The 22,173-nt window shown below is 45.2% G+C and overlaps 1 protein-coding gene across 5 annotated transcripts in view; it reads right to left on the bottom strand.

Moving 5' to 3' along the window:
• Window positions 1-19,774, bottom strand: part of DZIP1 (DAZ interacting zinc finger protein 1) — a 50,005-nt gene extending 30,231 nt beyond the window's left edge. For 2 of the 5 annotated variants that reach the window (XM_026493483.4, XM_026493485.4), the window contains exons 1-9: window positions 19,517-19,774; window positions 18,747-18,844; window positions 18,087-18,300; window positions 17,078-17,321; window positions 16,414-16,971; window positions 10,121-10,205; window positions 7,287-7,411; window positions 4,994-5,155; window positions 1,075-1,212 (exon numbers count right to left, since the gene is read on the bottom strand). In XM_026493483.4, coding sequence (XP_026349268.1) covers window positions 1,075-1,212; window positions 4,994-5,155; window positions 7,287-7,411; window positions 10,121-10,205; window positions 16,414-16,971; window positions 17,078-17,113 — 1,104 coding nt within the window. In that variant the 5' untranslated portion in view covers window positions 17,114-17,321; window positions 18,087-18,300; window positions 18,747-18,844; window positions 19,517-19,774. The remainder of the gene's footprint in view (window positions 1-1,074; window positions 1,213-4,993; window positions 5,156-7,286; window positions 7,412-10,120; window positions 10,206-16,413; window positions 16,972-17,077; window positions 17,322-18,086; window positions 18,301-18,746; window positions 18,845-19,516) is intronic. The other 3 variants (XM_057307640.1, XM_044381899.3, XM_057307652.1) reach the window with 3 other exon arrangements.
• Window positions 19,775-22,173: the final 2,399 nt, after the last annotated feature.

The following is a 22,173-nucleotide window of genomic DNA, read 5'->3' as shown; positions in this document are numbered from 1 at the left end:
GAGGGGAGCGCTCGGGGACGTGCTCTGCCCTGCGCAGGAGGAAAGCCAACTTAACGACAGAGAGTACCCCCCACCGCAATGTGTATGTGAGAAGGTCCTGCTTGGGGGACTACAGAAATGCAATAACCCAGAGGTCCAGGAGAACTCTCTAGAAGAGGTGTCGCCCCAGCTGAAGGAGTAAGCCAGAGGTCCTGAAAAACCGAGAGGTGCATGACAAAGAAAGCCACGAGGACAAAAGCAAAACACACAAAGCCGTGTTCAGGGAGCCATGGGCTGTTTGGTGCAGCCAGGACCCTCAAGGTAAAGCCAAGAAAGGGGGGGATGGCAGAGGGTCCAGATCCTCGGGGACCCTGACCACCAGTTAAGCATTCCGGACTTGGTCAGGATGAGATGGGACAGGGAACATGGGCAACTTGGCTGCGAGGTGGAAGGTGGACTGGGGGAAGGGAGGCAGGGCATGAGCACCAAAGTATGCAACGGGTGTAGTCGTCTATATTTCAAAAACACACTTACTTTTCTAAATGTTATTCTTTTTTTCTTTTAAACAAAATCCTGAATTCATAAATTTTGATCTCTATTTGTTTCCTGGGAAAAAAAAAGCAATGTTCCCCTAAACGAGTATGACGAAAATTGCCGGAATGGCAGCTGATGACGGAGGGCCACGCTAATTAGGTGTGGTAAATGAAAAAAGACCATCCATACACCAATGTAGCCATATAGTTAAGCTCTAAAAATAAAGTTAGTGCTTCAGTGTGTCTCTCTATGCCTTTTGAAAGTGGGACCTACATCTGAAATATGAAAAATAAACTCTGAGGTAATCCCACACAATTCAAGGGGCTACCATGTTAGCAAAAAAGGAAACAATTTTGCCAACCGTTCTGTATCTATATTGATTAGTCAATCAACAAGCATCTAATGAACACCTATTATTATGTACCTGGAGACAAGAAGAAAAGAATTAGCTTCGTGGTCACTGACAGAGACAAATCCTTTCTCTGTAGGTAATACTTGCTGTAAACCACTTCACTCATTAAAATCAGGCCCCTCCTACAGTGTCTGCTCGCAGGTACATACCTGACTGTCAAGAAGTTGCATCACATTTTGGAAATCCTGGGGATACTGAGAACGTTCTTCTTTAAATTCATGTGCATCCTTTAACGTGCCTATGTTGGACTTGATCTGCATGTTGGACTTCTGGATTTCTGACAGTTGCTAGAAGATAAGATGCAAACCACTGTACAGATGTTTGTACTTTTATGAGACTGAAACAGACAGACAGTGAAATTGGGGAACAGTGTAGCCACTGTTAAATCTGACTGTCCTACCAAAGGCTCGCTCTGCTTCTCCTACTTCTCCCACCTAATGGTTTTCCAGTGTTCTTTCTACTGTTTTCCAGTTTTTCCAGCAGAGCATACACAGGGTGAAAAAGGGCCAGGAAACCCTAACTTTCTAATCTTACACAATGGGTCTTACATTTTCTGGTGGGCGCATAGCTGTTGCCGGAAACAGAGGAACTGGGTACAGCTGGTTCTCCCGATAACTTAGCGCTAAGGCCAGCCTCATCCAGCAATGGTGCCGGTGAATCCAGCAGGGACGTGGGGTTTTAATTTTGCCTTTTGCTTGTTATGTTATTCCCAAAGTCACCAGCGGCAAAAACCCCCAGAAAAATCACAGACGGTAATATGTTAACTGAAAAAATAAAAGGGTGGGGAGCATAGTTCCCCGGCCTAAATCTGGGCCGAACACAGCAACTTCTTTTCAAAGAGTACAGTAGGAAATGGGGATGGGGTGACTTTCCAGTGGAGGAGCCAGACAAACACTACCTCAAGGTCAACACCAACAATCATAAATCATGAAGACACGATGACCCTTGATACGATGTGTTGAAAACTATGTCTTATCTCTGAGGATTTCGTCCCTCAAACCCATAAGCCCAGTCTAAGCACGAGAAGACTGTTGGATAAATTCCAGTAGAGGGGATCCTACTGACAAGTACTCTTTAAACTGTCCGGGTCGCCGAGAACAAGTCGGAGCAACTATTTCAGACAAGAGTCTAAGGGGACGGGACAACTACGTATAGCGTGGCGTCCTGGATAGGATCCTGGAACAGAAAAGCCACATTAGCTGAAAGCTGCAGAAGTTGGACTGAGTATGGAGTTTGGTTAATACGACTGTATCAGTACGGGCTCCTCAGCTAAACAAACGTACCACACCCACGTAGGATGCTAGTAATATGGAAAACTGTGTACAGGGCTAGGAGAGGCGGGTTTCTATGACATTTTCTGTACCATGTGCTCAATGTTCCTGTCACTATTCTCAAAAATGAAGTTTATTATAAATGATCATCTTAAAAACCATCTATAGCTAAAAAGGGCGAACAACCCACATGTGGTCACCCGATGAACAGACCAAGGAAGTGCGACACGCACGCAGTGGGACGTCAGGTGGCAATGACAAAGGCATGAGATAGTGGGACAGGCACCTCCCTACAACACGGACGACGCTCGAGGACATTACACTAACTGGGAGCAGTTGCTCATAAAAGATCACGTAGTGTATGACTCAATTCCTATGAAATGTCCAGAACGGGCAGATCTGCAGAGGCACAAAGTGGATGTGTGGGCGCCAGCGGCCTGTGGGAGGGAGTGCCAATGGGCACAGGGTTTCTTCCTGGGGGTGACGAAACATTCTGAAATGATGGTAAGGATGGTTGCACAACTCTGCGAACATAGTAGAAACTGCTGAACCGTACACTTTAAGTGGGTGAGTTTTATGGTCTATAGGCTAAATCTCAATAAAGCTGTTTTTTACCCCAAAAAAGTAGGAGTGGTAAAAAAAAAGTCCTACGTGGGGAAAAGTCCCAACCCACTATTCTCTTGGGGGCAGGGAATGGGGGCCAGGACCGTGGAGGGACTCTCAGGCAAAAGAACCCTGTCAGCTTATCACAAGGGGAAAATGAGTCTGGCCTTGATGGGGACGTGAGAAGCCAGTCTTTTTTTTTTTTTTTTTCTTTTTTAAGGGGTGGGGGGGGGGGCAGAGAGAGACTCTTAAGCAGGTTCCTGCCCTGTGCAGAGCCCAAAGCAGGGCTCGATCTCACAACCCTGAGATCATGACCTGAGCCAAAATCAAGAGTCAGACACTTAACCAACTCAGCCACCCAGGCGCCCCTGAGAAGCCCGTCTTAAATTGGTTAGTATTGCCATCCACCCATGGGTGACACGGCATCTAGCTCTGAGCCACAGATAGGGGTGCAGGAGAGGCCCCTGGGGCAGGCGTTCTGGAAGAAACCACAGAGAAATTACTGCCTAGGCGCTCTGATGCTTAGGACCAGCCACAACCGAAAAAAGGCAATACAGAAAGTTGCCTAAAGGAAGCCCTACGAAAAAAGACACAGTGCCCTGTCCACATTTATTTCCCCTCAGCCTTTTGTTTGCAAATTACAACTTATAGAAAAATAGGAAGAATAGTACCATAAGCACCCATTTCAATCAATCGTTAACATGTTGCCACATTTGCTTTATAAAGATATGATGGGGCTGGCAGGATTTTTCTGTAAAGAGCCAGGCAGTATTCCGGCTGCAGGAGACACATACGGTCTTGGTTATAACCAGAGCTCTACGGCCCCAGCACAAAAGCACCAGGGACAAAATGTAAAGGAACACATGTGGTTGGGTGCCAATAAAACTTTATTTGTGGACACGGAAAAGGGAATTTCATGTAATTTTTAGGTGTCGTGAAATATTCTTATGACTCTTTTCAACCATTCAGCAATACTAAAACCTTTCTTAGCTTGCTGGCCACAAAAACAAAAATAAAAACAAAAACAAATGGGTAGTATGCCAGACTCGGCTCACAGGTTGTGATTTGCCAACCCCTGTGCAAAAGTTCATGGCATTATAGAGAAGGCCCTTAGCCGTATTCCAAAAATACCCTCCATTTTAGTTTGCAAAGCTTGTCCCCTAGAGGGAGCTCAAGGATCTTGCTTCCTTTTCCCAAGGGTGACTCAGAACTGAGCTACCCATCCAGCTCAGATAATTCTTCCCTGGAAGACAACGGCCACTGTCACAGAGTTTGAGGTCCCAGCCCAGAGATGCGTGTCTCTGTTTATGCATGTGACCAGGGCAGTGGGGACCAAGGTTGCTCCCACAGGAGATGGAAGCTCATTTAGTCACATCCTGCTTGTTCAGACCCCTGTCCTCCTCACCAGCCAGGCCTGCGGTCAGGAAGGGAACTAGTAATAGGTTCTACTTCTGTCTTTCTGGGTTGATTTCCACAATGGTGACCTGTGTCAGCCTTTCCAGAAAGTTCCTTTGGAACTCTGAAAGCTTCAAAACTCAGGGAGAGGTTTATAGTTTATGGCTATCTAAATCTAACCAGCTAAGGAAAGGGAGACCCTCTTCTATGATCTGGCCAAAGGTACCAAATGTACCAAGTGTTCTTTTTTTAAGATTTTTAAAAATTTTTGGGACACCTGGGTGGCTCAGTCAGTTAAGAGTCTGCCTTCGGCTCAGGTCATGATCCCAGGGTCCTAGGATCAAGTCCTGCATCCGGCTCCTTGCTCAGCAGGGAGCCTGCTTCTCTCTTTGCCCTGACACTCTCCCTGCTTAAACTCTCTCTCTCTCTGACAAACAAATAAAATCTTTAAGAAAAAAAAGATTTTTTTTTTTTTAAGTAATCTCTACACCCAGTGTGGGGATTGAACTCACAACTCCAAGACCAAGAGTCCATGCTCCAGTGACTGAGCCAGACTGGAGCCCCTCAAATGTACCAAGTGTTCTGGACATGCGTTTGGGGGCCAAACTTCCCACTCTCAAAGATGCAACTTTGCAGACTTGCTCTGTCTTCTGTATGTTCCCTCAGCACTCTCGGGAGGAGGGGTGTTTGGGCACAATAAAGTAATTTCTAGACCTGCTGGCCATGATGCCATTCTAATGCCACCTCTCAAGGCAACAACCCTACCGATACTATGAGGACTTTTTGGCTTAATACTTACATATTCTAATGCTGAATTCTTGGAAGTCAATTCTTTAAACTCCTTCATAAACATTTCCTTGACTTTTTCCATTTCGTCAACTAGTTTCTCCTTTTCTTCTTCTTTCCATCTATCAAATAACTTCAGAAATTCTTCCTCTTTTGTTTTTTGCATTTCGTATTCCTGAAATTATTTTAATGCATAGCTTTAAAAGTTCTGATACGAAGCAAATATGCAAAATTCTAAATAAATGCACATAGCTTCACCTCCACCTCGGCAGCTCATATTGTGCATATCAGTAGGTTTGCAATTGCGCTTCATTTAATGGCCATGCGCAGAGTGGTTTTTCCAAACCAAAAACAGCACACAGCATCCTTTCGTCCTTACATCTCTTAAAATACAAACACAGAAGCCCAAAGTCTCACGAGTTCTGTGATCTATAAACTTGCAGAGTAGATATGCAATAATATGTAAAATGTAAACATACTTTAAAAGAAAATATCTATTCAGCAGAAGAACCACTCTCAATACTGTATCAATTTGGATACAGTAGTCCTGTCTCACCCCCAAAAAACACAAATTCGTATTTATACAAGCTAAATTCAAGGTCTAGTCAATCAGCCTTTGATTTCTCGATGACCCTCACTTTTTGGTTTTTTACCTCACTGGGGACTTAACACAATAAATAAGCTCAATCTGATACACATACAAAACACTGTACCCGACAACACCAGAACATACATTCACGTTAAATGTACACGGAAAACTCACCAGGAGAGACTTTATGTTACATCAGAAAAGATTCTCAATAAATTTTAAAAGATTGAAATCATGCTAAGTGTATTCCCAACCACAATGGAATGAAGCCAGAAATCAGTAACAGAAGAAAAACTGGAAAATTCGTGAATACTCGAAAATTAAAAACATACTCTTAAGCAACCAATGGGCCAACAAAAAACTCACCAGGTAAAGTAGAAAATACTTTGAGATGAATGAAAATTAAAACACAACAAACCGAAAAAAAAAAAAAAAAAGGAGAAGCCAAAACAGTGCTCAGAGGGAGATTTGTAGCTGTAAATGCCTACATTAAAAAAAAAAGATCTCAAGAGATGAAGAAGGTTATTATATAATAATATAGAGGTGAATCATCAAGAAGATGTAAGAATTGTAAATATTTATGTGTCCAACACTGCAGCACCCAAATTTATAAAGCATATACGAATGAAACAAAAAGGAGGTATAAACAGCAACGCAGTAATTGTAGGGGACTTTAATACCCCACTCTCAATGGTGACTAGGTCATCCAGACACAAAATCAGTAAGGAAACACAGGATCTGAACAACACTATGTACCAAATGGACCCAACAGACTATCCAACGTCAGCAGAATGTCCACTTCTCACTGCACATGGAACATTCTCCAGGATAGATTATACATTATGTCACAAAACAAGTCTTACTAAATTTAAGAAGACTAAAATTATGTCAAGTATCTTTTCTGACCACAATGGTATGAAACTAGAAATCAGTAACAGGAGGAAAAATGGATAATCTACAAATACATGGAAATTAAACAATACACTCCTGAACAACAAATGGATCAAAGAAGGAATCAAAAGGGAAGTCAAAAATATCTTGAGATCAACGAAAATGGAAACACAACATACAAAAACGTAAGGGATGCAGCAAAAGCGTTCTAAGAGGAAGATTTACAGCTAAAAATGCCTACATTAAGAAAAAAAGAAAGATCGCAAATAAACAATCTAACTTTACACATCAAGATCTAGGGAAAAAAAACAACTAAGCTCAAAGTTAGCAGAAGGAAGGAAATATAAAGATTAGAGCAGAAATAATAAAATAGTGAACAGAAAAAACAATAGAAAAGATGAACAAAACAAAGACCTGGTTTTTTTGAAAAGATAAACAAAATTGACAAACTCTTAGCTAGACTAACCAAAAGAGGACTCAAATAAATTATAAACAAAAGAGGAGACATTACAACGGACACTACAGAATTACAAAGGATTGTAATAGCCTACTATGTACAGTTATATGCCAACAAATTGGACAATCTCAAAGAAGTGGATAAGTTCCTAGAAACATGCAACCTGCCAAGACTGAATCATGAAAAAAATAGAAAATCTGAACAGACCAATACAATAATGAGCAAGGACAAGAATCGGTAATCAAACACCTCCCAACAAAGAAAAGCCCAGGACCAGATGGCTTCACTGGTGAATTCCACCAGACATTTCCAAAGGAATTCATACCAGTCCTTCCCACCTTGTGACCGTTTCAGAGCTCAGTCCCGTACCTTAGAGAACCTGACAGCGTGGGCGTGCTGTGCGGCCTCCAGCTGAGACTTGGTGAGCTGCAGCTGCTCCTTCAGCATGTCAATCTCACTCTGGAGCTTATCGGTCTGTGCCTTTTTCTTATACTCTGTTGCAACAGAAATATGCTATTAAAATACCACCTCCTCTGAAACCTATCTGAAAGCTTATGGGGTACAGTCCTATTGATAAGACAAAGACAAAGGAAAGTGCTCTGACTTGGGATACTATGACTTTTTCATGCCACACGAGCCGATTTTTGCTCGTTAGTGTTTGCTTGCAGCCCTTCATGTTACGGGGTGCTGAATTACTTGTAGCAGATTATTTCAGCCACTGTGTTGGATTATCCTCCAGAGACAGCACGAGAGCCCATTCGGGGAATGATAATGGTGACAAGGAATAATCCTGGGCTCTTCTTGGAGATGCCAGTCTCAAGAGAAGGGAAGCCACAACTTCCACGACAGGTACTGCCATATTGGAAATCGCTATGGTCACCATCCTTCTGGCTCCCACCACACTTTCCTGAGAACCCCATCAATGCTAAGACAAGCAGAGGCTGGCATTCAAAATGCAAACTGGGGCCATACGCTGTCCACAGGGCCAAAACGAGGTACCAAAGGTTGTAAAAGGAAGCAACAAGTGAAGGGAAGGTACTTTATGTACATGTACTTACATGAAGATGTGCACATGACTGAATGGATGTACATGTGTCTGTGAGTGTAGACATGAAAGGTATGGAAACCAAAGTAGAAAGTCAGAATCTCAAAGATGACCTGAAGAAATAATACTCATTTCAGAGTCTGAAATACTCTCTGAAACGAGTATGAGATAGAATAAGATACTGAAACAGAAGAGAAAGAAGGTCAGTTTCACACTGAAGAATGGTAGGTTAATTAAAATGTTTAATCTTCCCAATTTCTCCAATATACTGCTAAACTGTATCAGTGGTCCATGACTTACAAATGGAATTTCCAGCTGTTCATATTGTTTATACAAAGCTTAGCTGTTTCCTAAATAAATCTATTTGTCTGAAATAGGCAGGAATGGAAACAGACTGGCCCCAAAAGGAGACTAAAGCAAGCACTTAGTAACAAGCTAGGAGCACACACATTTAGATGCTAAAAGCATTTAAGACCATAATGAGAATTTCTGTGGGTTACCGTTCTGTAGGCAATCGGCAGAATGCTTAGATCTGCTCATGGAGAAATAAGGCCTGGCATTTATTTGACCTTAAGAACGTTGAGATAACAGGAAACCTGGTTCCTTGATAAGCCACAGAAGCCCTGCCCTCTCTTGCTTCTCTAATTTCCCCCTCTATACATGGCTAATTCACATCAGTACCCAAACACACCTTCCTATCTCCCACATCAAAGGAAACAAAAACTTTCCCTTGGTTCCACATTTCCCTCCAGACAATGGCTCGCGTCTCTACTGTCCTTCCCAGCAAATGTTACTGACCACTTGCTCACCTGATTCTCTGGTCGGCTCACTCCCTTTGGGCTTCTGTCCCCACCAATCCACTGAAGCTGCTATGTCAAGATCAACAGCAGCCATCGTGACAGCAATAATCAATCCTTGGTCCTCATCTTACTTTGTGCCTCAGGGACGTTCAATAAATGGACCACTGCCTCCCTCCTGAAACCCGTGTTTCCCTTGGTTTCCATGACAACACCTCCCTTCTGCCTCCAGGACTATTTCTCACTGCCCTCCGCTGCTCCTCCCGAGCACCTGACGTTGGGAGAGCCTGAGGGCTGGTCCTCGGCTGCCTTCCCTTCCCCACCTAGGTGAGCTCATCCAGCCCAGCTCTGCAGCCTGGGCCTCTCCCTTGACCTCCAGACCCCCCGCATTTCCACCTGGGTGGCGACTGCACATGTGACTCAAGTTTACCCTGACCAACACGAACCTGCATTCTCCTTCCTCAACCCGCTTCCGCCCCAGGTCCCCATCTGAGTAGACATCACCGCCATTCACCCAAACGTATAGGACAAAACCCCAGAATGGTCTTTCTTCATTTCTTGCTCTCACGCTGAGTCACACCTCTGCGGGCTTTGTGTGGAACACGTCCTCTCCATCTTCACTTCTCTGGTCTTCCCTGGTACCATCCTGGTCCCACAGCCATGTCACTCACCTGGGCTACTCCGGCAGCCCCCCTCACTCTTCCACCTGCGTCCACCACTGCTGCTATGCTTTCCACCAGGAGCTACTCACATTCCTGGCCGGGGGGGCCTTCGAGGTCCCGGGTGACCCAGCCTCCTCCCCTCCCACGCCCCGCACACGACTGCCTTGCTCACTCTACTCCACTAACCTTCTGTCTGTTCCTCAAACACGCCGCGCTGCCTCCCCCTCACCCCCCACCCCCGGCAATCCAGAGCTCCCTTTGCCTAGGATATTCATTTCCCAGGTTTTCCCCAGGCTGGGGCCTCCTCACCATTCTGGTCTCCGATCAAAGAGCGCCTCCTCAGTGAAGCCTTTGCTGACCACCTCCAGCCCATTCCCCTGTTTTCTTTTCTTTGTTGCATCTGCCACCATTTGAAAAGAGCCACTCATTTATTTGTATAAGTGTGTCTCCTCCGCCCCTCCTAACAGAACGCTAAGACTCTGGAGGGCAGGACTTGGTCTGTGTCGCTTGTGCCCGTATCCCCGGGCCTGGTGCCATGCATGGCACGTAGCAGGGGCTCAAGATTCACTTAATGAATGAACGAAGACTATGATACTTTCTTTTCAAAGGACTGAGAGATGCCCTGGACCATGGCTCACTGAAAAAAAGAAAAAGGTACCCAAAGGAAAACGACTCTTTGAAGTTGAGCTCGTGACTTACCGAGGTGAGAATCTTCGGGGTGGCGGCGCTGAATGTGACTTTGTAGAAAAGCCTGGTTCATAAAGGCCTTGTCACAGAAATGGCACTGAAAAGGAGAGAGCAACGAATCCAAGGGTCTGCAACGAGTGTCCTCCCACCTAAGTTCAATTAACTCTGGGGTACCTAAACCTCCACCTCTTGGGAATTTCCCCCCAAAAGATACCACCCCGGCAGGGGACACCAAAAGCAGGAGTAGAAAGACAACTGTAAACCAGGGTGTTCTCCCCAAACCGAGCACAAGGCGGTGAACTCTATCTCTTGGCAGCTAAGGTGGCCCATGCGGTGCTTTCAGGAGCTGGGTGCTGCTCCTTTTAATCGGGCGGTTCCCAGCCTGTCGCCAACTTGTTCGGGGACCCTCCAGCCATGCCGGTCTTCTTTCTGTCCCTCAAGCAGGCCAGCGTCAGCCTCTGCATTGGCTTGTGCCCCACCGGAACCTGCCCCAAACCACTGCCCCGGCTCCTTCTTGACAGTCGGGAGCCGTTCCTGGAGCATCTGCTACACTGGGGAGGAATGGCGCGTCCTCAGTCAGACCTTCGCGGGCGGTCCTCCCGCCAGTCCCCGTCCCGTCCCGCTGCTTTATTTTCAACACTGCACGTCTCACCGGTTACTATTTCCACATGTACACACCTCACTTGTTTATTGTCTCCTGCCCAGCGCCTCTCGGTTCCAGAACGTCCTATTCCTGACAGCATTGGGCTCTCGTCTATCCTACTCCTAGTATTATCCCCAGAGCCCAGCATTGATAAATGACTGAACACATGCTTAGAAATAGTTAGCTTCCTAAACTGAATTTTACTGGAAAAAAAAAAAATCAGTTCTACCAACATCTCCATTTTCCACTTGAACACTGATTCAAATTTTAAGCAAACTTTCAACTTGTTTCATCTATACCTTTGTCCCTGGATTATCCTGAATTAAACCGTGGATATTATATATTTTCACTTGTTAGTATTTCCGAATCTATCTCTAAAAGGACTTGCTTCTAACACAATCATAATATTATTATTCCACCTTTTAAAATGTGAAAATTAATTCCTTAATATCAACACATTAAAAATATTATTTTTCTCCAATATTTCACACACTGTCTTAGAAAAAAATTTTACTGTGTTTTGCTTTGAATCAGGATCCAAATAAGGCCATATCCTGCAACAGCTCACCATGTCTCTCAACTCTCTTCGGATCTGTAAATTGACCCTCCATCTCTCTTTTTCCTTGCAATTCGTTTGCCGAGGAGACTGAACATGTGTCCTGCAGTTTCTCCCAGTTTGGATTTTGCAGTTTCATCTCCACTGTGCTATTAACATGCTCATGCACAGTATTGCCTTACTCTGAATCAGGAGAACTATATCTCAAGTTCACATTCTCCTTCCCAGAAAACCCACAGGATGGCATATTTCTTGGCATTGCATTTCAGGGAAACTTGAACGTGTCTTTCCAGCCTTCTCTGCTGCTAGTGACTGCTTGGGTTTCCTCACAGTACTTCACGGACTGCCCTCCTGACTCCGATGTCAGTGTGGGCTCTAATGCCGTGCACAGCACTGGAGAAAGGAAAGGATGAAGAAATCTAGAATGTGTGGCTTTTAATTTCTAAAAATGGAAAACACATATTTTAACTATTTGAATAATACAGAAAAGCCAGGAGCTCAGGGTAAGTAGGGGTTCCTACTCCCCAAAGAAAAGCCTGACATTTTGACTACATCAGGATGAAAAACTTCTGGGCCACCTGGGTGGCTCTGTCGGTTAAGCGTCTCCCTTTGGCTCAGGTCATGATCCCAGGGTCCTGGGATAGAGCCTCATGTTGGGGCACTCTGCTCAGTGGGGAGTCTGCTTCTCCCTCTCCCTCTGCTCCCCTCCCACTCATGCTCTCTCTCTGCACACTCTGTCTCTCAAATAAATAAAATCTTTAAAACAAGAATAAAAATTTTAAAATGATGAAAAACTTTTATATGACAAAAACATCAAAACAAAGTTGAAAGACTTTCAGTTTCTGGATATGCAGGTAAGGAAATTGAAAATTGCCATTCCATCCTAACAATAAGTAAAAAGCTGAACAGACTAAAAAAAATCAACAACTCTTCTTAGATCCATAAGAGAGGAGAAGACACAGAGCAAACCACCACCTCCAAGCTTGTAGAGACAGACATTGTGCTGGAAGACCTTGCTGTTATAATACAGCAAGAAAAGGATATAACACATATACAGACTAGGAAGGACAACACAGAATTTTCTTTATTTTCAGATGACACTAATGTCTAGATAGAAAATCCAAAACAATTGACAAGAAAACCCTAGAACTAATAACGAGGTATAGCAAAGTTGGAGGATATAAGATTAATATTCTAAAGTCAACTTTTCTACATTCCGGTAATGAAAAAGTGGAATTTGAAATAAAAAACACACCACCATTTACATTAGCACCCCCCAAAATGAGTACTTAGGTATGAATCCAACAAAATATGTATGATCTATATGAGGAAATCTTCTAAGTTCTGAAGAACAAATCAAAGGAGAACTAAGTAAGCGAATATCCATGTTAATGGATAAGAAGACTCAATATTGTCAAGATGTCATTCTCCCTCATTTGATCTATAGGTTCAATGCAATCCCAATCCAAATCCCAGCAAGCGATTTGTGAATACCAACAAACTGATTCTACAGTTTGTTGAAAGACCCAGAATAGCCAACATGGTATTGAAGGGGAAGGACAAAGTTGGAGGACTGATGATACCCAACTTTAAGACTCACTACATAAAGCTACAGTAATCGAAACAGTGTAGCATTACCTAAGGAATAGACAGATCCATGCAGCAGAAGAGAGAGCCCGGAAACATACCCATATAAATATCATCCCTTGATCTTTGACAAAGGAGTGAAAACAATACAATGGAACAAAGATAGTTTCTTCAACAATGGTGCTGGAACGACTGGACACCCATGTGCAAAAAAATGAACGTCAACACAGACTTCACATCCTCCACAAAATCTAACTCAAAATGGATCACAGACCTCAATGTAAAACGTGAAACTATAAAACTCCTACAAAATAACACGGGAGAAAACCTACATGACCTTGGTGATGCCTTTTTATTTTTATTGTTTTTTAAAGATTTTATTTATTTATTTGTGAGAAAGAGAGAATGCACACAAGCAGGGGGAGTGGCAGGCAGAGGGAGAAGCAGTCTCCTGGCTGAGCGGGTTGGCTGGGGGTGTGGGGAATGAATTAGGTCACAGCGTTATCAAAAGCATATTTATTTTATTTATTTATTTATTTATTTATTTATTTATTTATTTAAAGATTTTGTTTATTTATTGGACAGAGATAGAGACAGCCAGCGAGAGAGGGAACACAGGCAGGGGGAGTGGGAGAGGAAGAAGCAGGCTCATAGCGGAGGAGCCTGATGTGGGGCTCGATCCCATAATGCAGGGATCACGCCCTGAGCCACAGGCAGACGCTTAACCGCTGTGCCACCCAGGCGCTCCCAAAAGCATATTTTAAACTATGTCTCTCTGACTGAAAAATGCATGCTTTTTCTACCCCCAACACTCATCTCTAACTCCAAGACACCGAAAACTGCAACCAGGGTCAGAAATTCATTAACAGATTCCCAAATCTGCCTGTGGTGCTAAAGCATGGAGAGGAATCTAAGTCTTCCAGCTATGAGAACAAAAGGTTTTCTTAGAATGAGTCTAAGTCCTGCTATGATCCACTGGTATTTTTAAATTTTTAATTAAAAAAAATAATTTGATAGCCAGATCATTGGTACACACTGGCCTTCACACATGGCCATGAGACTTCCCCAGCTGTTGGAGGTCTCTACTGCAGGCTAAGGTCAAGTAGCTATTTCAACAAAATCAATGGTCTTCCTGTAAATTTTATCATAGGCTAAATATCCCCAAACACAGGAATCTGAGGTTAAAATAATTGTAACATTTTAGTTACAGCTAGTTCATGTGCCAACTTTTCTTAGCAGCAGTCTTGACTTCCCCTCCCTGAATCACTGATTCTCACAGAATCAGCACTGTGACCACTATTCAGCTCCTAGGAAAAGTGCAAGGATTTGCAGAGATCACAGGTAGCCAGGGCTCACTACCAAGAGAAATCAACATGCACACGTCAGATGCTGTTTACTGAGACTTCCTTAAGCTGCACAAGCATTATCTCATGGAATTCTCAGAATAGCCCTAAAAGGTAGCTACTGCTAACGTTCTCATTTTCCAGATGAGGAAACAGAGGTCTAGGTGTTACATGACTTGCATGGTGGATTAGTTAGGATTTAAACCCATGCAGTCTAACTCTGAAACTGTCACCCCAAAGCACTCAACTGCTCAAAGACTCCATCAAGAGGTAATGGCAAGTCACCCAAAACGGTAGAGTGTATTTATACTATACTGAGTAGGAAAAAGTGGTCTGGTCACTTCCACCCTTTCATGGTCACACCTGGTCATGCCATACACCTAACATTATCATTCAGAGAGTTTGCTGAGTGGCCGAGTTGGCAGATGTCACTCACCTGATAAAAATGAGCCATTACCTTTATTCATGTATAACGTTCACACTTGAACATCTTTACTAACAGCTATTTCTATGGTAACTAAAAGAATGAAAAAATGTTCATCAACATAAAATTTCTGTATGTTATAGGTTTTAACATTTCACTGATTACTACCAAAGCTAATGTATTTTAAGATCCATTTATTTATTTGAGAGAGAGAGCATGTGCGCACACGCAGGCCTGCACCATGTAGGAAGAGAGGGGAAGAGAACCTCAAGCAGACTCCCCGCTGAGTGCAGAGCCTGATGCAGGGCTCAGTCTCACAATCCCTGAGATCACAACCAGAGCCAAAACCAAGAGTAGGGTGCTCAACCAACTGAGCCACTCAAGCACCCCAAGCTAAACTATTTTTAATGTCGAAATAGAATCCATTCTATTCATTGCATAATAAATATATTTACGAAAGGCCACATCAGCATTATTTATAAATATGTAGTTTCTAAATGGCATTTATGAAACAAATAGGCAATTAGCAACATCAGGTGTTATTTGAGGATTATACCTCAGGATTGTGTACCCAGGGCTAAACACTAGGCTTTCTAACAGTATTCTCTCCTAACTGTTCACCTATCTTAAAGTACACTTCTTCCGAGGCTCCTGTCGGGTTAGTCCTAAGCACTATGAACCACACCATTAGTGCCTAAGTCCATTGAGGCTTTTTTTTTCTTTTTTTTTTTTCAAATAAACTCTACTCCCACCACAAGGCTGGAACTCACGACCCCAAGATCAAGAGTTGCACGCTCTACCGAATGAACCAGCCAGGCGTCCCATTCACAGAGGCCTTTTAACTCATATTTAGCCAAAGTGACTACAATGTAAGGGCATGAAATGAATCTTGTCAGCCTGTTGCTTACTTTAATATCTTTATCAAAGGTATCTTTATCTTTATCAAACATTGTTGACTCTCTAATTGATAAAAAAATAAGTACATTGATTCTGTTATACTAAAAAATTACAGTATTTTATCTTGAGCCCAATGACTAACCCATAATAGAGATTAAAAGCAGAAAAGCAAGAGGTTTTTATTTTTAAAATACTGTTGTTTTAGTAATAAAATATGTTTTAAATACTACCTGTTCAGTGAAAGCACACTATTGTTCTGTATCACTAATATTGTTATATTTGGCAGTGTTCTTGTTCTTAGGAAATATACACATTGAAATAGTCAGGAGTCTGAAACTCACTGTCAAATGGTTCAAAAATAATAGTATATAGAGAGAGACTGAGGAAATAAAGCAAATGTGGCAAATGTTAATAACTGGAGAATCTGGATGAGGGGTTTATGAAGTTCTTTGCACTATTCTTATAACCCTTCTGTAAGTTTGAAAATATTTAGAAATAAACCCCCCACAAACTTAATCATACCAGATCATCTGGGGGCAGACCTCAACAGCAATTTGTACATGGTTTATTTTTCATTACATCGATTAGAAGAAGGACGCTGCTTCTTAAACAACCGGCATTTAGACGGCTTCCATAAAGCACAGCGGGCATTGTTTAATTATTAATCCTGTGGTCGTCTATGGAAGGTAACGAACCATGTCACCTGTTGGTTACAATTACTAGTTTGCTTAACTATTGCAAAAAAAGGGGGCGGGGGGGGGAGCAGTGATCTAGGAAAGGACTCTCGATATCCTGGCGGGTGGGGAAGAAGAGTTTTACTGGATTATGAATTGGAATCACAGGGCAGTGTCCCACCTGGTAATAGCTGGCTTTAGCCTCGATCATCAGCTGCTGGGTCGAGATCATCTTTTTCCTGCGTTTACACTCTTCCTTGAGTAACTTAATCTCCCCAGCCTGCTTGGCGAGGAGCTTCTTGCTCTGCTCACCCTCGGCCATGCTCAGGTGCAGGCGCTCCTCCAGGCTGTGCAGCTGCGAGGTGAGGAACTCCTGGGAGTGCAGCAGGTACTCGATGGTGAGCTGCGCCAGGCGGATGAGCTTCAGCAGCACCGGGTCCACCCCCGACTGGCAGTGCGGGCACTTCTCGTCCTCCAGCTTGCAGAAGGTGATGTTCATGATGTTCTCCTGCAGCGTCAGCACGTCCACGGCCCCCGCCACCTTGTCCACGTCGATGGCGCTCAGCCGCCGCCAGTCCACACTCTCCAGCCGCGGCCGGAACTGGAAGAAGGGCAGGGGGCCTGACGCCGCGCTGTGGGCGGCACTGGCCATCCCGGACGGCGCGGCCGAGGCAGCTGCGGGGGCGTCGGGACCCTCCAGGCCGCTGGCCAGCGGGTAGTAGACGTGCTTCTGGAAGGGCTGCGGGAAGGAGACAGCGTGGCGGTGGTCGGGAGCTGGGAGTCCCGGGGACCCGCGGCGGCCGCCAGCCCCACATCCCCTGGCAGCCCGATTTCCCGGCTCTTACCATGCTTGGAAGCAAATCCGCCGCCTCCGCTGGCATCCGAGGAGGGGGCGGTCCCGTCTACCCGGCCCGGGCCGCCTCCCGGGCCGCCGCCGCCCCACCCCTCGGGAGCGGGAGATGGCCGGGTCTTCCGCGGCGGCGGCGGCCTAAGGTCTGGGCGTCCAGGCCGTTGCTATGGCAGCGCCCCTGCCGGGACCTGGAGCGAAGGGCGCGCCTGCCCCGGAGCGGTCAGCGTGCGCCCAAGGCCCTGTGGGACCAGAGAAGACTTCGTGGGCGAGCGCGTCCACCCGGAGAGGGCATCTCCTGGGCGCTGGCTCCCTGGGCCACTACCCTCCCTGGCTCTGGGGCTGACACTCCCTGTCCCTGAGGCGTAGGGAGCCACATTCCCCCGGGCTGCCAGCCTCCAGGTATTCACTCTTGTCCGGGTACTCACTCATACCCTAGCCTTACGTTTTGAGATTAGAAATGCCTATTCATCCCCCTCTTTCACACACAACTTAAAAAAACGTTAAGCAATAAAACTATGTAAAATTAAATGGGATGGAGGGGAATTGGCTGCAAAAGAGCAGAAAGACACTTCTAAGGTATAACGAAAATGTTCTGTATTTTGATTGTGCTGTTGATTGATTACCTGGCTATATATATATTTATCAAAATTTATCCAATTGTACATTGAAAATGAAGGGTGCATTTGTCTATTATACTTCAATGAAATTGTTTAAAAAATTAAATTTGGGGCGTACCTCATCATTATATTTGATGTCAGGCTTTCTCAATTTCTTACACCCAAGATACTTTTTAAAAATGGAGTTTTTTTTCCCTATGAGTTGCCTACCTAAATATAAGATACTTATAGAAGTACAAATCTAGGAATTTCCCCAGATAGTAATACTTTACTTGTCTTTCCAAAAGGACACATTCTCAAAATGTGAAGTTAAAAAAAAAATTATATGGAGGGGAACTTTAACCATCAGCTTTGTACCATCAAGTTTTAGAGGGTCCTGGTGTTTACCTTAGGAACTTGTACGACAACTGCATTCTGTTATCTGGACAGGCTAAAATATCTCTAGCAGCAACTTGCAGACCACAGGCCTTTCATTCTTGGGGTCCTTTGGGTGCTGCCCGTGGCTACCACAGAGACCAACGAGTTGAGGAAAAGCCACACATTCCTCAATCCACTGGGGAGTCCCTGCTTGGAACAACCATCAGGAAATTTTTTTTCTTTCCTAACAGCCAGATAGGTGAATAGAAGAAAGGAAAATACAATTCAGAGTAACTTAAAGCAAAGTTGTAATGTCAAATATTTTTAGCGCTTTTCAGGTACTGTGAACTAGACATAAACCCATATAAAAGCATCCAGGAAATAGAGAACACACTTTAGATGACTTTATATAAACTCTACATCCAAATAACTTTCAGTGGGCCTTTGGAAACAAAGAACTATTAACCGTTCACTGCAGCTGGCATAAAAGACTTACAGACCTAGGTTCAAAGTTTGATTCTTCCATTTACTTGCTACTTGACCTAGAACAAGTTATGTCAGCCCCATGCCTCAGTTTCCAACCTGTTTAAAGGACGGATTCTTCCATTTACTTGCAGCTTGACCTAGAACAAGTTATGTCAGCCCCATGCCTCAGTTTCCAACCTGTTTAAAGGACGTCAGGTTACCGACCTGGCAGGTCTGTGGACTGTGGGCTCCATCCACTGGGCTGCAGGATCAGCGGGAACAAGGGCAGTGATTTCTCTTGCTCACCGTTATGTCCTCAGCACCTAGCAAAGGTCAGGCACAGAGAGGGTTGAGAATTTGCCAAATGAACACGTGGATAAAGAATGATTGAATCAACTCGGCATTTAGTTAAGTAAATGTCAGCTCCCGGCCCGTATCCCTCCTATTTTCTGCGCCTCTGTCCTGTTAGGGGGATTCACCCATGCTCCGGGCCCAGGCCCTCGGAGCTGAACGTGGGGGGCCCTCCGCGCGCCCCCACTGCGGTCGGAGGAGGAGGCGCGCGGGGCTACGTTCGCTGCCGCCGCTCCGGGCGCAGAGAGCCGCGGGGCTGGCCATCCTTGCCCCTTGGTTGAATCTCGGTCCCAAGATGGCCGGAACAGGAAAGAAGGGGGCACGCTTTCCCGTTCCCTCCGCCCCCCATCCCGGGGCTGGGCTGCAGCCCGGCGCAGCGCCTCGGCTCCCGGGCGCACTGCGGGGTGGCCCGCCGAACCCGCAAAGACAAAGGCCGGTTTACACGGGCTCCAGTGAGGCACCGGCACTGTCCGTTAGAAGGGAAACGGGGAGTGGGGGGCTGCCGCAGCCACGCCAGCGGGGTCTGCAGTGCCTCGGCTCGCGGCCGGGGGAAGCGGGAGGAGGCCCTGGCTACGCCGGCACCGAGATGCCGGGTCTGCCGCGGGCTCCCGAGGGCTCCTGGCGCATCCCGGCCCTCGGCTCACCCCAGCTGCGCGCTCCTTGGCGGGCGCCGGGCGCTGCAGGCGGACGGGAGGACGCTGGGGACCCAGACCCCAGAAGCACTGCTGACGCAGGCGGGGCCCACAGAAGCGGAGGAGCAGCCGAGCGGGAAGCGGCGGGCCGGCTCCTTCTTCCAGGGCGCAGAATGAAGCCTGTCTGGTTTGGGCAAGTTGTGGCGCGGCGGGCCTGGCGCCGTTCGGGCCCTCCCAGACTCCGGGCCGCTGGCTCCTCAGGATCCCCCACCCCCCTCCCGCCCCCCTCCCCTCTGCGATCTCCCTCCGGCTTCTCCTCTCCGCGTCCCAGCTCCTCTGGCAGCTGGGCGGGACCGTGCGCGTCTCGACCGCAGCGCTAAAATGTGCTCCGCCAATCCCGCTGTTGGTGCAGACACGTGGTGCCGGGGCGCGCTCTGTTGCTGGCGTGGGATGTTCTCCCCGGGAAGGCTTTTCAAAGAGAAACCAGATTCAGTCCTACCCTGCGGTTGGCCTGGCTCTCAGCTAGCTAATTTACTATGGGTGCTTTATGTGAATTCTCTCCCAAGAAGAGATGCATTTTAATCGCAGAAGTCTGCAGATGCAAGGAACCTTGAAGAGGCTTTCTAATGCAGCTCTACGTTTGAGTGACGTGGAAAACGGGATTAGGGACTCTGCATGCAAGCACACAAGGATTAAACCCACGTAGGTTTTTCCGCTTATTTTTCGGTGGTGTCCGCTTTAGGACGGAAAGCACGGTTCTCTGTTGGTAGAAAGTTTGACAGTGAGGGGAGAGGAGATGCCGTGGGACATGAGTAGTGTGATGTATTTTCCTAAAATTGGAACGCTTGGTCTGACAGTTGGGTAAAATTCAGTATTTTAAAATAAGGAGTAATCCAGAAAGTATGCATGTATCATTTTAACAACATGAGATTGACCCAGATTGAGGACTTTGAGTGCACGGAATGCAAAATGTTAGCGTCTGCTGTAGCAAAAATCGTTCTTCACTTAGAAAGGATTAACTACAGAATCTTTGCTGGAAGGTAACATGTTACTGTAAAATGCCTTTCCTTGTGCTTCTCCCTGACCAAATCAACTTTGTACCATACTTTATTTAGCACAAGGCTTCAACCCTAGTAATAGTTTAATAAGGATTTATGTGAATTCCTTTCTTTAGTTTTTACTTGAAATCATTAGGCCTAAGACAGCCTTGGTAAGATTTTTAAATTTGTTGAATTTTAAAATTCTTAAATTTGAAAGTGAATCCAAGAGCCCATAAGAATCCTCTGAGCAGGAGGGGTAAAGATCTCTAGGAAGAATTTTCAGGCTTTATGAAGTAGAAAGGCCATTGCTTTGCAAAGTGTATACTCTGTAGCCATTTGTGGTAAGTGTGAGTGAGTGAGGGAGTGAGTATGTGTGTAGGATGATTGTTTAATGTTACTTGACGATATACCATTTGAGTTACTTGTATCCCCCGTTCCCCACTCTCAGTACATTACCCCACATTTGCAGAGTTGGAAGAAATGAACGTGCGGGCTTTGGCTTGGCATAGCAGCAATCATACATTCTTGATCCTGTCAAACCTCTTATACCAATTAACAAAGCCCAGCAGGGAGTGGCTGTGATAATTAAATAATTCTATTTTACGAAACTATTTAGGGGCACCTGGGTGGTTCAGTCGGCTAAGCATCCGCCTTCAGCTCAGGTCCTAATCTCAGGGTCCTGGGATCGAGCCCTGTGTCAAGCTCTCTGCTTAGTGGGGAGTCTTCTTCTCCCTCTTCCTCTGCCTGCCACTCCTCCTGCTTGTCCTTTCTCTCTCACTCCCTCTCTCTGTCAAATAAATAAATAAGATCTTTAAAAAAGGAGAAAAGAAAATCATAAGGAAGAGAAAATACAAAATTTACAGTACTGTCCTGTATTTATTTTTTAAATAATGTATAAATGGACCTGCACAGTTCAAACCCATGTTGTTCAACGTTTAACTCTGCTCCATCCAACAACAGAAGAATATATGTTCTCAAACTCACACGGAACGTTCGGGAAGATAGACCACATTCTGGGCCATTAAACACACCTTAACAAACGTAAAAGAATAGAAATCATACAAAATATGTTCTCAGATAACAACAGAATTAAACTAGAAACCAATAGCAGAAAGATAGCTGGAAAATATCAAGATATTTGGAGATTAAACAAAGCACTTCTATATAGGACATGGCTCAAAGAAGAAATCTCAGGAGAAAAATTTAATTTGGAACTAAATAAACACAGAACTTACCAACATTTGTGAGATGCAGTGCAAGTAGGGCTTAGAGGGAAATTTGCTGTTTAGAAGCAAGTCACTTTGACTTACATCCAAGGGGGAAAAGCAGGTTTAGGTTTGACTTTTGAAGGGAGGAAGCATCAGAGATTTCGAGCCCGTATTTTGAAACCACCACAGAAAACCATACCTCCCTTGTGGGGTTTCCGGTGGCCTGAGTAGTGAAATGGCCTGGTGGCAATTTCAACTTGCAATTCAACTGAACCATTAACACACTGCCTTGAACTAACTCGGATCTGGAAGATAGGCTAAAAACAGAAACAAAAACCCAAACCTCACTGTCAAGGAAGAGGGCTCAGTCCTGGCCTTTTGGTGGGGGGTTGGGGAGGGGGTAGGGAAGGGATCATACAAA

The sequence above is a fragment of the Ursus arctos genome, unplaced genomic scaffold, assembly GCF_023065955.2.
Source record: "Ursus arctos isolate Adak ecotype North America unplaced genomic scaffold, UrsArc2.0 scaffold_10, whole genome shotgun sequence".
Taxonomy (NCBI): Eukaryota; Metazoa; Chordata; class Mammalia; order Carnivora; family Ursidae; genus Ursus; species Ursus arctos.
Note: the sequence above shows the minus strand (reverse complement) of the source record. Positions and strands in the feature narration are given on the sequence as shown.